Source organism: Calonectris borealis, chromosome 4, assembly GCF_964195595.1.
Source record: "Calonectris borealis chromosome 4, bCalBor7.hap1.2, whole genome shotgun sequence".
Classification (NCBI taxonomy): Eukaryota; Metazoa; Chordata; class Aves; order Procellariiformes; family Procellariidae; genus Calonectris; species Calonectris borealis.
This window is the reverse complement of record NC_134315.1, coordinates 58558249-58572549: the sequence shown is the minus strand read 5'-3', so window position 1 is coordinate 58572549 and position 14301 is coordinate 58558249. Positions and strand designations below refer to the sequence as shown.

The 14301-nt window shown below is 41.8% G+C and overlaps 1 protein-coding gene across 1 annotated transcript in view; it reads left to right on the top strand.

Annotated features, from left to right (window-relative positions):
* Window positions 1–2746: 2746 nt before the first annotated feature.
* PAPSS1 (3'-phosphoadenosine 5'-phosphosulfate synthase 1) overlaps window positions 2747–14301 on the top strand; it is a 48375-nt gene continuing 36820 nt past the window's right edge. Inside the window, exons 1-2 of the mRNA XM_075149742.1 lie at window positions 2747–3019; window positions 9984–10098. Coding sequence (XP_075005843.1) covers window positions 2960–3019; window positions 9984–10098 — 175 coding nt within the window. The 5' untranslated portion in view covers window positions 2747–2959. The remainder of the gene's footprint in view (window positions 3020–9983; window positions 10099–14301) is intronic.

Genomic DNA, 14301 nt, shown 5'->3' with positions numbered 1-14301 from the left:
CATCAGAGATATTGTTTATTGATTTGAATTTCAGTAAGGGCTCCCACAGAAATTTGTTTTTCAAGTTTAGAAAACACCTGCCTTGGGTATCTAAATCAATCCATCAGGAAAGATTTCAGGAAAGTGGAATTGGAACTTACCCCTCAATAGCCATGCAGAACTTACATATAACCTTACAAAGAATTCATAGGCTGTTCATTTTCCCCAAATATTTGTATAAATTAACATATCTTTGCCTCCTATGTTTAAAGAATGCTATTCTCATCTCCCTTTTTAAGGAGGTTAAGATGTTAGAGGGGAAAAATGCATGGGCAGTTCTGGATGGGCTTATATGTCAAACTTCTGTACACCAAAAAAAATTTACATTTTCACTGAAACAGTGTTGACAAGAACTGATGAAATATGACCTATGCTTATGACATTAACCTCTGTAAAATATATGTGTTGGTTATTGCCTGATATACCCCATCTACACACATGGCTTTACTATACAGTTAATATTTTACTATACTATATACGCATATATATGTATACATTATTTTAGAATGTTAGTGTAATCATAAAAGGTGATCTGTTTTAGGAATCGCTGTTCAGAAATGTTTTTTATTACCTCTAAGATTATGTCATCTGTCTGACCACCAGCGTCTATATTTGCAGTCACACTTCAGATTTCACTGGTATGTAGTCCATTCATCAGTTTTTTTGCAGTATCTTCTGGAAGGAATCATGCAGCTCCCTACCTTCAGTCTGTTTGGGCAGTATTGTGCGTACAACTTGAGTAATACAACTGCATTTTCTTCTCTTGTGATTTTCCAAACTGTAAATACCATTGCCTAAAACTTCACCTGTGCTTAAGGCCTTGTATTCTGAACCTGCAAATCAGAATCCAACACAGTTTCTTTAAAAACTAGGTGGCAAAAAAATCCCATGATAAGATGGAACTCCGTGTTGGCGAACAGCTGACCAAGGCAAAACTCCTACACAGACCATTTAAAAAAATGTAGTGTGTCTTGCTCCCAGTCAATGTGTATTACTGGGGAGCCAAATGTGCCTGTAAGAAGTCACCTGCATAGGTAAGTGGGCTGCCTGTTTTTTGATTTAATTTAGAATTCTTGCAAACTACCATCTTCCCACTATGGTCTCTCAGACTGCAGAATGAACAATACCAATCCATATCATTAGAGTTAGAGTAAAGTAACGGTAGAATTTTAAAAAGAATGTGATTGCAAATGGCGTTTAGAATTACTCTTAAGCCACGTAAAGCAATGTTGTGTAAAGCGCAGTTAACCAAGCATGCCCTAGACATAACTGTTGACTCATCTCACTGTTCCACGGCAGTATGCTGGTTCTCTTTCCATGCTTGGGAGAGCATTGTGTGAGAGATTTTGCTAATTAAAATCCAGGCCCTGCCTCTGTCACTGTTTGTCATGGTCACAATGTCCGTATACAGCCAGGGACAATCTGTTGAACAGTTACTTGCAGGGCAGCATGCTGTACAACCTCCTTATTCAAGTCAAGCCTAAATAAATAACTGCAATTGTTGTATCTCTTAGTTGTATTAATTCTGCATGACCTTCAAATTGCCTGAGAGCATTTCTAATTATTTTTCCTGATTTCAGAGAGGTCATCTACCTTGCATAACGATTTTAAGCTTTTAATCTAATTTCAAGATACGCTTTAAAATCAACACCTTTGTATCTCTGGAAGGCTGTCTTTCTGATATAGCAGGAGTAAACATTCATCCAGAGAGAGGGCCTTTTTATTTCCTGTTAAAACTGTCAGAGAACAATTAATCTACAGACAGATTGTAAATGGGCTAGTATTTTTACAGTAAATGCAACTCATGTTAGCACAGCACCATTTCCACCCTAAGAGTATCACTTAAGTGCCAAAGCAATTCCTTTCTTGAACTAATATAAATGGACTAATATTTATACAGCAAGTGTAACTCCTATTAGTATGGCGTCATCTGCACTGTAAGTTTAGCACCCAAGCGCTAAAGCAGTTCCTCCCTGGAAGTAAGAACCCAAGAACGCACAATAAGAGACATTTCCTAGAACACAGCACAGGATTAGCTTGCTTTGTTGGGGAAACCCCTGTAAAGTGGGAGATTCAACTGGAACAACCCTTGCCTTCCAAGTCACTCATGATTACGTCACCACCAGTGCCCACTCTGCTGCTTCTCAGAGTGTCGTCACCCCCAAGCTAAAGCTTCGCAAAGCCCTGTCTTTCTTCAAAGGCAGGGGACGGAGTGCTCTGCTTTGGCTGTGTCTTTAGCTCGCCGCTCTCACAGAAAAATGACACAGCCGCTTCGCCCCCCCTCCCCAATTTTTCCTGATGGCCTCAGGGGCATAACAGCCTCTGCTCCACCTCTCTGTGGTAACTGGAGAAGCTGTGGGGCTTCTGGCTTACTGATGCCAGCTGAGCGGTCCTGGCAGCAGGAGCAGGCGAAGGGCCTCTTACTGCTGCAGCCGGCTTCGCTTCCAAGCGCGTAGGACTGACTGCGCAATCCAGAGCGCCACACGCACCTCCATAACGCCGCCCAAAAGTAACGTTATAGTGCAGAGCGGGCGGCAATAAAGCGAGCTGCCTTGGCAGGCAAAGCGCCGGGCCCCGCAGGCCGGGGCAGCCCACCCGCCGCCCACCAGGGGCAGCAGCCGCCGGGCTGCCCGGCCTGGAGCGGGCGGCGGAAGCGGCTGCCTCCCGCGGCCACCGCCCACCCTGCCGCGCGTCACGGCGCGGCGCACGCGCGTGGCGAGGCTCCTGTGCCCCTCCGCCCGCCCTCCCTTCCTCCCTCCCTCCCTCCCTCCCGCCGGGCCGCGGCTCCTCCCTGCACCACCTTTGGCCAAGCCGCGGGCGGGGACGCGCACACGGCACAGCTCCCCGGAGGCAGCGGCTTCACCCGCGTCAAGCATCAGTGGGGAAGGCGCGTTCTCCTCCTCTCGCTGCCCCCGTGGCCATGGAGCTGCCCGAGAGCCAGTGCAAGAAAGTCAAGCTGACCAACAGGGTGCCGAGCTGGGTGAGCGGGCGGGGAGCCGTGCGCCGGGGGGCAGATGGGCGGGCGGGGGGCAGAGGAGGGGGAAGGAAGATGCGGCCGAGCTCCGTGGTGACGTGGCAGTGGGCGGCAGCGGGAGCCGGGACGGGGGGCTCCCCGCACCGCTCCCTGGACCGTTCCCTGCCGCCCGCCCGGGGCGGGAAGGGATGCGGGGTGGAGGGCGCGCGGGGCGCCGCGAGCCGGGACCGTTAAGGGAACGGCCGCGCGTGCTCCCTGAGGGGAGCGTCGCCATGCAGCCCGGCGGCGGCGCCCTGTCCCCGGTGTGCTGGTTTTCCGTCGCTGCCCTCGGAAGGGCAGGGGACTGCCTGTGGGGAAGGGCGGGAAGCTCCTCCGGAGAGGACCGGGCGTCTGGGGGTTTCATCCCTGCCTCTTCCGCCGTGAGCCTCAGCTTCCAGCGTTTTGGAAGGAGGAAGGCTTAAGAATGCGATGTACAATGCGGCCATTCATAAACCTGGGTTGGCCAAAGACTGAGGTTCTTTGTATGGTGGTTGTTACGTGGAAAACTGTCGAGACAGGGCCTAAAAAAATCTAGCCAAAGCCTTCATTCTTGTTCATAAAGATGGGAGAAGATCGATTTACAGCGAAGACCAAAATGCAGCTATTTAGAAGATACATTGCAGGCATTCGCTGAGAACGTTTGATACTTTTGATGATGCAAGACAAGTGGGGGAAAAAAAAGTATTATTTCTTTCAAACAGTGCTGAGCTGAAGCAGACGAGAGATAAGATTCAGAAAACATTTGGTATGAAAGTAACACTGTAAAACAGTCTTTGCAGTCTTGCTGTGAGTAGTACAGGCCACAACTTTCTTATTAAAATGACAAATCTATTAAAGAAGAAAAAGCAGAGAAGTTGGTATTGTACTAAAAAGCATTCAGTAGATGTTGTGCCTGTCTAAGCCTCTTCCCACTGTGTGCAAGTTCAAACTTGTTTACATAAGAGAGTAATTGGTAAGTTACATTCTTTCAATTTCTATGAGGAAAAGGCAAAATCAGATGTTATGAAGATAGCGAGATAGATCATGTCTGGGTGGGGGTAACAAAGTGTATTCAAAAGTTACTCTGTATCATTTAATTTTTCAGAAGCAAAACCAAGATGGATTTGTCCAAACCAGGGAAATCGTATGCTAAAAAAAAGTTAACTGACATTAACTGTTTGCTGAGTTCAGTTGAGGTTAGAAAGCCCCTGTATATTACGTAGCAAGCAGAGGAAGTCTTCTGCTTCTCCCTTTTTCTTCAGAAGACCTCAGCTGAAATGCTCTTTATAACCCAATAGGCTTCACTAGGAGAAAAATGCTGCTGATTCACACGCTCCACAGACAAATGTTCTGGCACTTCTGACTCTGTGTCTGTCTAGCTGAGAGCAAAGTCAAAGCGACCTATTACACCCCGATGGAATCAGCAGCCCCTAGGAGAGTAGGCTGAGCCTTGGCTTCCAAACTTTCTCTGAGCATCTAGCGCTATTCAAAATACACCTTTGTCTGTGGAAATCTCCTCGCCGAGCGCACCTCTGAGCACAGCAAGCTCCAAGTCACAAAAAAGCACACAACATAGCCGCAAATACTGCCATTACACTAGCTTGGTAGGAAGACTTGTGGAATGCTTTCTTTGGTGTAGCTCAAATTCCTAACACGACTGAGGTGTTGCATCATTTTGCAGGTAACTCCTAACGAGAACTTGCTCCAATTCTTGTCTCTGAGAGCATATGCAGCAGAGGCATTTCTGGCTTTGTTTTTGTCCATTCCTTCTGATGCCAGCCAATGATTTCACTCCAGCGCTGGTGAATAAGCTTTCTCTGCCTTTGGTCATGCTGTTACTGCAGCAGGTGGCAAGTGATGATACACTCCTTATAGTACGGTTATCACTGGGTTGCTTGTATCCACAGTACTGTGGAAGGTTCTGGCTGCTTTCTGCTGCTGTGATTTTTGAAACTGTCCCAGCATTAGGACATCTGGCAAAGATGAGCTAGTCTGTGTAAGTGGCAGGAGAGCATGCATTCGGCAGATTGGGTGGTGCTACATGCAAAGGTGTTTAGATGCCTTATTTATCAGTATCACTGTGGCAAAGTGTGTTCGGGAGGGCAGTTGTAAGGATAAAAGTAAGAATTTTTGTTGTAAGTGGGAGAAAATGTAATGCTGTAGGCTGCGGCAGAATATGGGTTGGTGAATTGTTAGTTTTTTAATAACTGTAAAACAGCTTATTGTTCAGATATTTCTGGGCTTACCCTTCTTTCCCAAGCACAATTGTCCAAATCAAAGCACAAGTTTTCAAACCAAAATTGGAGAAAGTAGCTATTGGAAGGCATTCATGGCAGATCTTTTGGTGAACAGATCCTGAAACCTCATCTAAATATGTGAACAAACAGACTCTCAGGCGAGGTGCTGTTGTTTTAGCATCCGTGGTAGTCGAATTTTTATGTTGGAACTATATTTGTTCTCCTTGCTTGTGTTTGTATGTAGACAAAGAAAATGGGCAACGTTCAGTCTGCTTGAGTTGCCGTTTGGCTATTGAGGAGAGCAGTTTGGAGGAAAAAAGAAACCTACCATTTGGTTGAGTTATCAGTGCTGAAGAATAAATGTCATGAAAATGTGTCGTTATCTGGGTATCCCTGGCTTATAAAAGGCACATGGTGAGCAACTTAACAAATGGCCTAGAAAATATCTGGGATGATTGGGAAATGGTAAAGGCATTAAAGATAAGACTTCATTTCAGAGGTGATGCTGGATGTGTTGCTATTATTAGCTTATGGGAGTTGTTAGCTTGAGGAATCAACGCTGTCATCTTAGAGCAGAAGAATATGGAATTAGTCACAGCTTCTTGAGCATATATGGTTTGTATAGAAACCATGCCTGTTCTTTACAGAGTTCTTTCCTGATGCTTCCAACCTCAAAGCTGTCTCAAGTTAGTGCTGTAGCTTGGGGAGTCTCTGCTTGCCATTGAAAGCTTTGCTTCCTACACCAGAGGTCTTGCTTTGTGAAAAGTTAGAATTTGATATAAAGTGACTGTATAAGCACAATGTTTCATTGTGGCTCTGAAGTAATGAAGAATAAATTCAATTTATGCCAGTGTAGTGATCTGTTTGTTAATTATGAAACAATTAAGCAATAATCTTTTCTTTCTGCTGCCTTTCAATCTTGGTGTTGCAGTTTGGGTTTGCTCTTCTTCATCTGGATGTCTGATCTGAGTTCTTACATCAGAGGTGTTTGGCACTGATAGTCAGATTTGGCTTTGGCAAAAAAAATTATAGTTGCAACTGGGCAAAACATCAAGAATAAGATGAAAAAAAAATATGGGTAAAGTCTATCACAGCAAATCTATACATAGAGAAATTGACAGAGTTAGTATTTCCTTTTGGTCCCCATCTTCTTTCTTTCTTCTGTTCCCATAGTTCTTAAATGTCTGTATTCATTTCCCTGATCAACTACCTGCAAAGCTAAAAAGTTACCTTTATGCCAAAAAAAGTAAGCTGTGGAGTCATCCTTCCTTGCTCTCTTATCATGACAGCTCTTCAGTGCACATCTGTGAAAGGCTTGTTACTTTAATACTCCAATTTTTTTATCTTCAGTACAAAGATATTAGCCTATTACGGCACTCCAGATTTCATGTGAGAAATAAACTAGCATAGTGGGGGAGAAGAAAGGAAGGATATGTCAGACTTCTCAGCTGACATTACTATTATAATGAAATACAGTGGACTGAAGCATTATTTCTATTTAACGTGGTGAGTAGGAGGGAAGATATTAAAATGCAGTGTTTGTATAAGTAGTGCGGAAGCACTTAATGTGTAACACGGGGCGGAAGAAATATTTTTGTGGGCAAGTTGGAGAGGAAATTTCCGATGGTTGTAAAAAAAGCAGATAAATAGCTTTGAGGTAAATGCCCTTTTTTTCATTAGCCCCTTTACAAAAATCTAGTGTGTCCTTTCAGTAGCGACTACTATAGTGAATGTAATTAGGCTAAGAAGTTTAAAATAGTTTTTTTAAAGAGTACCTGCTCATCACATTGAGTTTTTCTGCTACTCATTTTCTTATGTTTCATTTCTTTTAACATTGATAATATGGATCTCCAAGGTGAGCAAGGCTTTGATATAGTGTAAAAGGAAATGACTGTTCTTTATTTCTGCTGTCATTTTGGGTGGCTATTTAATTTCATCAATTGATACTCATCAAAATTTATATACAGGAATCTGAAGACTGGCTAACTAATTTAAGAACACAACCGATGTGAGCCACTGATTTCTGCTCCTGAGTATTTTTCTGTGCCACATCAATATTTGTAGTAAGTGTATATATCAGGGATAGTAATTAAAAACTTACGTTGTTGAGGATCCAACGTTCAGCTTTTGTTGCGCAGTGGTGGTAGTGAATCATCTAGTAGCAAAGTGGACATGATTAGGAAACATTACCAGTTTTTTTTGCAGCAAGAGAGAATGACTTGCTAAATTATTAACTCTTTAGCGTACCTCTATAAAAAGCTGTTTTCTTTTGGAAGATAAGGATGATTTTGCTACTACTTTGCCAAGGAGTCGTACTGAGCGCTCTTGTTTGTGTGCATGCGCACATAAACAAAAGGTGGGACTGCTGGGGATGGGTGTGTTTCTGAATGCATGCAGATTGGGCACTTTAACCTTTAGTCTTGGATGCCTGCTTCTGAAGTACAAATGGATTATTGTCCCACCGCTGAGCTTGTTGGCTGCTGTGTTGCACTTGTGTGCCTTCTACAATCTGTTGGCCCTCTCGTTGCTGTGATTTGTCATCTGTGATTTGTCATCTCTGCCAATTCATTACTTGATAGTTTTTTGTTTTTTCTTTTTTAACGTTGTGTCTTTTTCATCATTGTAAGAATCTGTCTTGCCTGCTTCCTCAGGATTTCGTGTGTTTTGTAAGCCTAGTGCAATACCCTGATCAGTTTCATTGCTGCTTTGCTAGTTCTGGAAAACAAAGAAAACTGATGTAACTTACTGAATACGCACTGAAAGAAGCCTCCTTGGATGAGACACTTGACCTCCATAGTATTTGAGTCTGATAATAGACTCATTGCCAGGAGTCAAAAGAAAAGCATGTGTGTTTTTATGTTTTAATGTAATGTAATGCTACTGAGTCAGTGGCATGACAGCTGTGCTTTAAGACTGTCTTCTGTTTATCCAGTGCTGGTACAATACAGTACAACTGGAATTAATGAGAAAGAATGTTGCTATTAATGTATTAGTTTGAATTGCTCTGTAGGTTCATTATGCACAGTATACCCTTCTTTTAATTGAAGGCTAACTACTTAAATTCTTTTTGTTGTTTTTAATTCCACAATTTATGCATTTGCTCGCTGAGATCTCCAATTTTATGTAGTGCATAATTGTTTCTACTGTAAGAAAGACTGTTTGACTTTTTTGAGACTCTGACTTCTGGTTTTAGTTACCTGTATTGCTCTGACTTCGTGTGCAAAACAGCTTTGTTTTAGGAGATAAATTATTTGAAGATAACACAATCAGCAAGTATAACTTCATTTTGTATGGTTATAACCTGTTCGCAGGTGGTGGTTTCTTATGGGTTGGTATTCAGTCTTCATCTAATTTTAGATGCTGGACTGTCAACACTGAATTACAGAGTTGTTGTATTTAAAATCTTGAACATCTGTTCCTACCTTGAGTTTCTGTTTGTAATAACTATGAGCCCAGCTGTGTATAGAAGTGGGGACATAAAATCACACAAATTCATAACTTCCAATTAAGTTATAGATAAACTTTTGAAGTGTTTTTTTACAGAAGAATGATGTAGCAGCAGTTCTTGAAGCCACAAGTAAATACCATTTTTCCGTTAAACCTACTTTGTGGTGTTTCTCTCTAAAACTATGAACAGCTCTCTGCTAGTACTTTGTAGATGAATATCCTCCCTTCTTTCTTTTTTATTAAATGTCATAAGTGCTTTCCTTTCCAGCTAGCACTGATACAATGACAAAAAAGAAGATAGTGCAAATATCTTGCAATATGTTTGTAAGCCAGAGAAGTCAAAGCAGTATTACATATACCACTAATACCTCTTCCCCCCCCCCTTTTTTTTTTAAGCCTTCACTTCTGTTTGATTGTTCATGCTCTGTCTGGTTTTCTAAGGTCTTGATCTTTTATGAACAAAGTTCACATAACTAGATACCATTAAAGCTTAAGGGAATGCTGAGGCTGATCTTCCTGTGGGTTCCCTCGCCTTAGATTATGAAATGTGTTTGACAACAGTTTCATCTTACTTAAGATATTCGTACAGCAGCTTATTATGATGAATAAATAGTTTTAAGAAAGTCTGTAACCAGGTTTGTTTTAATTAAAATTATATTACAAAAATCCCATCTTTTAAAGTAAATTCTTTAATAAGTCGCTTAGAAAGTACTTTCTTTAAACACTCAGAATATATGATAACTGTCTCAATTCTGGAGGCTGAAGATATCATAGGTAAAGGCAGAGTGGTTTGGAGGTGTGTGCTGAACTGAAAGTTGGACCAGACATGCATAGTTTGCAATGAAAAGGCCTCTTAAGAGTTAAACATGAGCCAATGTTTGGCTGTTTTATGACAGAAACCTTAGCTGAGAGGGAGAGAAAGAATCCATTTGATATTCTTATATTTAAATGACTTAAATAGAAGTCAAGTCTAGCAGTTCTAGCAGTTCAGCTCTATTTTTATAGTTGATTTTTCTTAAACAGTTGTATTTGAAAGTAATAGTTGACGAACCTGGCAATCCCAAGTTTCACAGAAGGAGCACAAGGGATGTGGTTTGCTATGGGTGGCTTTTCTAATTTCCTTTGTGTCCTTTGATCTACACTGCAGCTGATGGATTGGGTATTGTTTTTACTTCCATTGGTCTGTCTTTGTGCCTGTGAATAAGTTTTAGTATGCTTTGCCAGCTCACCCTCTCAGAAGTTAAAGACCTAATCAACTTCTTTTACAGGGAATGCAGAGGGCAACCAATGTTACCTACCAAGCTCATCATGTCAGCAGGAATAAGAGAGGCCAAGTGGTAGGAACAAGAAGTGGTTTTCGTGGATGCACGGTCTGGTTAACAGGTACAGTCACGGATTTCTGAGGATCCTTTTGTTTCAGTTACTCTTCTGAAAAGCTACTTAGCTGTAGCTCCTTTTTTTCAAGCAAAGTTGAATGTTTGTGGAATCTAAGACCTTGATGCAATTTTATTACTATTTTTAGGTAGACCAGCAAGAAATTGCTCTGGGACAGATAGTAACTTGAGAATGTATTCTGTTCAGTGCTCTAGGAGCATTGTTTATTTCGCACTGTCTGCTGCTTAATTCCCGTTGAGATTTGAGTGTATGGGGGTGTTTTTTGTGTTTTAACCATTTCTGGCTCCTCTTACTGTCCATTTTACCTATGGACAAATGAAACCTAACTTTTTTTTTTTTAGAGTCTGTGTTTTTGAATCTTTTCTGTAAAGGTCTCTTCTCTTTGGAATGTTCTTGTGTCCTTGGGTTGAAATAACATTTTAACATAAACCTATGCCTTTGGACAGCAATTACATGTTGAGGCAATGTATACTGGGAGTTATTTTTGAAATCAGTACCGTGGTTTTTTCACTGAATTGTTTTGATTGTAAAAAGAGGGGGTAAGTAAATTCTGGAAGACAGCCTTGTTTCATAACTGTGAGGGGATTTTTTTGTTCTGTCTTTCAAAGTTCCTGGAAGCTTTAACATATTTCCTTTGGAGTGGTTTTTTTTTTTTTCAGTTAAAGCTGAAAATAAAAAATAAATATAACAAAATGTGTCATTTAATTAGTTTGTAAACCATTTAGAGCACTGTTGTATTGTAATACAAAAGATCTTCACAGAGTATTATAGAAACTTACTACACTAAGTAAAGTTTGTTTCCTCTAGTGTTAATGAACATGTGTGAAAGGTAAAGCAGTAGTTGATAACAAATTGCTGAGAGCCATTCCAAACAGATTATATACAGTAGCTTGCTGTCATGTATTTCTTTGGTAAAAGGATGGAGCCCTTTCTCTCCCTATTTCTGTCACAGAGCTCCAGCCCGTCTCTCAATGCTCGAATGATCTGGTAGGCTGCCTTTCTGTTTCTCCTGGTAATTCATTAATATCCTTTTGAAAAAGGTCATGATAAAAATGTTTTCTCAGTTATCTACACGGCAACATTTTCCAGTCGTCATTCTTTTTAAACAAATGTAATCTTAGTGCCCGATTTCCTTTTTTTTCAGGAGGAAGAAGGGTGGTGGTAGAATGCAGAAAAGTAGGAAGGCTGTAAGCTATTAAGAAGAGTGTGTTGGGGAAGCTAGGTTATTGAAGATATTTGAGCACTAGTGGTAGGGAGTGAAATGGACTGTAGGTATTGAAGTAAGCAATACTGCCCATTCTAGAACTGTGCAAACATGAATCTTCAAAACTCTGCTAGGTTTTAGAATAAAAGCTGAAACGGTGGTATACTCCCTTCAAGATTCTCTCACCTCATCAGCACTCGTGGGGTGGGAGTGTACAGAAAGTTATTTCAGAGATCACTTCGTTTTTAAGCTAAGATTTATTTGAGAGCTAAATTCTAATGAATGTCTTGTGCTGTCAAGTCAAAGGGTCCTAGTAAAAAAAACCCTGAGGAATGTATCAAAAATATGGAAAAGCATTACTTTCATGTGTAAAATAATTTGCAATTTTGAGAGTGTAAGTTATTTTAAAGACTTGTCAGCTCAAAAGCTGTTTTTAAAATTCATTATTATATAACCCTAACTTTTGCATTGCATTACACGTTGGATTACACAAATGATGTGTAAAAAACTAGAGCCTTTGAATGAATAGCAAGCTAGGTGTGGGGACAAAAATTTCAAGTCAAAGACTGCATCAATGAGAAGTAAATTATGAAGTTGCTGAAATCTTGATTTGGACTGCCATGCTTATTTTCTAGGGTGGGGGTGTACCTAAGTGCTGCCAAAAGAAGACACTTCTGTTTCCAGCCTTGCCTTCCTTCTCTTGCCTTGCACAAGCTGCAGTGCTTGCCCAGCCCAACCTTGAGCTGATTCAACTTGCTAAATCATCAGTGAACTTAACACAGCCTCCCCACACACACAAAAAAGGGAAAAAAAAGAAAAAGGAAAATAAAAAACCATTAGCAAATTGAGTTGGCTAATGGACACCAAAGGTGGTGGATTAATAGGAGTAGGATAGTGTGAGTGGAGAGAGGGGAGGGCGAGAGAGCAGGACCTCTACTTTTGGAAGCTGGTTCTGGCCTAAGTCATAACATTCAGCTTCATCAGGTATAGCTGTTGCTCTTTTCAAAGTAGACAGGTAAGCATTGACACAAAAAACTGTAGTTGTCCAAGAAAATGTAGATAATTTTTATAGATGATGATAGGTCATTATTCACAAGTTTGCAATTTTTTGAGAGTTTTGAGTATGAGCCAAACCATACTGGGCTCAGTACTGGGGCCGGTCCTGTTCAATATCTTTATCAACGATCTGGATGAGGGGATCGAGTGCTCCCTCAGTAAGTTTGCAGACGACACCAACTTGGGCGGGAGTGTTGATCTGCTTGAGGGTAGGAGGGCTCTGCAGAGGGACCTGGACAGGCTGGATCGATGGGCTGAGGCCAACTCTATGAGGTTTAACAAGACCAAGTGCCGGGTCCTGCACTTCGGCCACAACAACCCCATGCAACGCTACAGGCTTGGGGAAGAGTGGCTGGAAAGCTGCCCAGAGGAAAAGGACCTGGGGGTGCTGATTGACAGCCGGCTGAACATGAGCCAGGTGGCCAAGAAGGCCAATGGCATCCTGGCCTGTATCAGAAATAGTGTGGCCAGCAGGAGCAGGGAGGTGATCGTGCCCCTGTACTCAGCACTGGTGAGGCCACACCTCGAATACTGTGTTTGGTTTTGGGCCCCTCACTACAAGAAGGACACTGAGGTGCTGGAGCGTGTCCAGAGGAGGGCAACGAAGCTGGTGAAGGGTCTGGAGTACAAGTCTTATGAGGAGTGGCTGAGGGAACTGGGACTGTTTAACCTGGAGAAGAGGAGGCTGAGGGGAGACCTCATCACGCTCTACAACTACCTGAAAGGAGGTTGTAGCGAGGTGGGTGTTGGTCTCTTCTCCCAAGTAACAAGCGATAAGACGAGAGGAAATGGCCTTAAGTTGCGCCAAGGGAGGTTTAGACTGGACATTAGGAGAAATTTCTTTACTGAAAGAGTGGTCAGGCCTTGGACCAGGCTGCCCAGGGAAGTGGTTGAGTCACCATCCCTGGAGGTATTTAAAAGACGTGTAGATGTGGCGCTTAGGGACATGGTTTAGTGGGCATGGTGGTGTTGGGTTGACAGTTGGACTTGATGATCCTAGAGGTCTTTTCCAACCTTAATGATTCTATGATGATTCTATGATTTACTGAAATCTGAGAGATGGATGCGGGGGCTTTTCTTGAGAGAGGTGTTGGCTTAAGTTCTTATGTAGGACTTGTCCCGGGATACACATATTCTTATGTTTTCAGTAGACTGCTCTGGATCTTAAATTGAGTGAAGGAGGAACCAATGCAATGACTCCTCTTCTTTAAATTACCCTAAACTATTGCAGGTGTCAAGGTTTCCTTTGCACTTTGTGTTTTCTTAGAACATGCTTCTTAGCATGATCACCAGCCTTTGCTGTAAAGGTCTTAGAAATAATACTAAACTGCTGTTTTGTGTGATTTTTTGCTTCTTTCTCTGAAAGCTAGAATAAATCTTAACCACCACTAATAAAGATCAAAACATTTTTCTTCACCCACTAGTGCTATTTTTTAGACTACCATTACCCTTTCTTTTTTTTTTTTCCCCCTTACTCAGATGATTAATGTCATCTTACAAAGATTTGACTTTGTGTCCCATTTAGGAATTGATTGCTCTGCATAAGCTGGAGCATGTGCTCCAGATAAGCTCCTGAAATCTAGTCTGGAAAATTACTTAAGTACATTTCCAACTTAAAGCAAACAGTAGGCTTTTTAGTGCCAGCAAGACTTCTCAATTGTTTAAAGGTTTGTTGCCGAAGATTCTGAATTGGACCAAAGTTTAGTATTAAAATTGTCCTTGCTTGTTGGTAATACAGTCCGGTTAGTGGAGCACAACTGCTGTGAGTGAGTTTTGTTGTGTCTGTGGTGTCTAATTCAGTGCTGTTATTCTGTGAGCAGTAAGAACAGAGTGTGGTTTGGTCTGATCCCATTTCTTTTGTTGACTGAAATTTACTTCAGTGTGAGATCTTCCTCTTCTGATGTAAATGTAGCATCTTAACTCTGTGTTGG